The sequence below is a fragment of the Ananas comosus genome, unplaced genomic scaffold (genome assembly GCF_001540865.1).
Source record: "Ananas comosus cultivar F153 unplaced genomic scaffold, ASM154086v1, whole genome shotgun sequence".
Taxonomy (NCBI): Eukaryota; Viridiplantae; Streptophyta; class Magnoliopsida; order Poales; family Bromeliaceae; genus Ananas; species Ananas comosus.
The window spans coordinates 1-2,351 of NW_017891975.1; the positions used below are offsets into that span (position 1 = coordinate 1).

General features: G+C 37.6%; 1 protein-coding gene and 1 long non-coding RNA gene across 2 annotated transcripts; both read left to right on the forward strand.

The window, feature by feature from the left end:
- The first annotated feature begins 387 nt into the window (after positions 1 to 387).
- Positions 388 to 1,158, forward strand: LOC109705256. The gene is made up of 2 exons (XR_002214679.1): positions 388 to 827; positions 979 to 1,158. It is a non-coding gene; the product is annotated as an uncharacterized LOC109705256 (long non-coding RNA).
- A 425-nt stretch (positions 1,159 to 1,583) lies between these two features.
- Positions 1,584 to 2,344, forward strand: LOC109705258. Its single transcript, XM_020225987.1, has one exon. It carries the CDS (start codon positions 1,939 to 1,941, stop codon positions 2,242 to 2,244), a length of 306 nt encoding a protein of 101 aa, XP_020081576.1. The 5' UTR covers positions 1,584 to 1,938; the 3' UTR covers positions 2,245 to 2,344.
- The last annotated feature ends 7 nt before the right edge of the window (positions 2,345 to 2,351 follow it).

Sequence of the window (2,351 nt, forward strand, 5' to 3'; positions counted from 1 at the left end):
ATAATCGTGTCCATTACTTTGTATAGTTAGATGCAATGAATGAAAAGATGTGTGTGCGCCCCCCGTCAACTATTACTCTTTTGGAAACAGGACCCCTTAAATTCATTTGTTGTTTAATTTTAGGAAATCTCATTTGCTCAATCAGATGTTAACGAGTTCTATTAAATGAAGTCACGAAATATGTTATTAAAAGTAATAAAATATTCAGTCGAAAGCAACTGTTAAGCTCTGACGGAGTTCTCCAAATTATAAACAGCATTTTAGCTGAGGGGTTCAACTTCAGAAAGTTAATATTTGGAGACCTGTTCGAAAGGACTCCATTGGTTTTTGCCTAATAATCATTATAATGGCCATTAACTAGTTGAATCATTTTCGATTTTTCGGAGATGTTAATCGTTTTTTCGTCATTTCAGGTTGGACGGTAAACACGTCGTGTTTGGCAAGGTATTATCCGGCATGGACGTGGTGTATAAGATCGAAGCGGAAGGCCGGCAAAACGGAACGCCCAAAAGCAGTGTTGTAATCGCCGACAGCGGGGAACTTCCTCTGTGATACCATTTTACTTGACATTCATAAAGTCAGAAAATCTGCATGTTATTAGTCATCTTTATTTAATTCGCGTACAGTGTCGAACTATAACTCCCGACGAAGCGAACCTTTCTCTATCTAGTGTCTTTGTGTATGAGTGGCACTCCAATCTATTTTCCTATTTAGGTATTCCACTTTTCATGCTTTTGCAAAAATTCAAATCCTTGGTATCACCGAAATCATCTGCAGATCCGCGTTATGCAACCGTGCAGAGTTTGCTGCGTACAAAAGGATGCGTGGTAAGGCATATGGCTACTTTTTCTGAATTTCTCAGTTCAGCGTGTTTGAATGCACGAATATCTGGTATTTGATGGATTTTTGTTTAGTCGAACCCATTTGGTTTGGGAACAAATATTTAGGGAATAACATTTTTTTTTTTTCCTTTGGAAGGTAACAATTTTTTAAAACAAGGATGATTTATCCAAACAAGATGATGGATTAGCTTGAAGATTGCGTTTGGAGATTGTCTTTGGGGAACAATTATATATTTTTGAGTTTAAGTTCTTTTGTAAATATTCTATGCATTTTCAATCTTTACACTTGGTTATTATAATTTTATCACTTACTCTATTGGCCCTTTATTTTTCTTTTTTTTTTCTTTGTGTATTTTGAGAGGCACCTTCTTATCAAAAAAACGTAAAGTTACAAATTGGACAATTGTTTTAATCTCATGTTTTATAAAATTTTCAGGATAATATTTAATATATTATTTTAAAATATTTTATTCATCCTGAAGAATCAAAATATCTTATTTATTACAGGAGAACTAAAATATTTTTATTAAATTTTAAAAAATTAAATATTTTTATCTTTCGTAGGGTTTACTAATGCATTGATTTCAGAGAAATTTTTTTGATAATTTTATTAATAAAATTAAAATTTTTGAACAGTAGGAAGAGGTAAATAAGTAAAAGTTCCAAAATTTTATACCATGATTGTTATTATGTCGACACTATATAAAGCAACATTTTTATAAGATTTATTACAGTACTCCTTTAAAACCAAAAAAAAAAAAAAAAAAAACAAACAAACACACTCTCTAGATTTATTACAAGATTCCAGAATTATACTGTGGGGATCCATTCCACCAAACCCAAATAAATCAGGAAAAAATCTTATCCAAAATAGAACTTCCACATCTCCAAAAGATAAAAAAAGTAAAAAGAAAAAAAAGTAAAGAAAAGAAGAAGAAGAAGAAGAGAGAACTGAATACAAGAAACCACCTCTGTCTCTCTCCTCTGTCGCTCTCTCTCTCTCTCTCTCTCCTCCATTGGGTTTCTCTTCTCTCTCTCTCCCTCTCCCTCTCCCTCTTCGTATTATACTCCGGTGCGTGATTCTCAGATCCACAAAATGCGTTTCCTACGAAGGATCGCGGGGATCTTCGGGCTCGGGAGGGACGACGCCGCCCACAACGAGGGATCGGACGGCGCGGGCGAAGGGGCCGGCGACGATCGGGCGGCGGAGGGCGCCGCCAGGAGGCGAGGCTTCAGCGTCCAGGTCCCCGTCGCCGTCGATCGCTCCGCCGCCGCGGGCGGCGGCGGCCCCGTCCTCGTCCCCAGCGACCTCGGCGATGGCGGAGTCCAGGTACTAGAGCTCATCCTTGCGATTATGCGCTTAATCGACGATATTAGTTTATCTGTACTTGTTGATGTGTAGTTGAACCCTAACGCGTTCGATTTGAGTGATATGTGGTAGGATTTCGTGGTTTATAATCGTAACCTGAATCATATTCATAGGTTCTTCTTGGGCGTGTAATCGTTCAA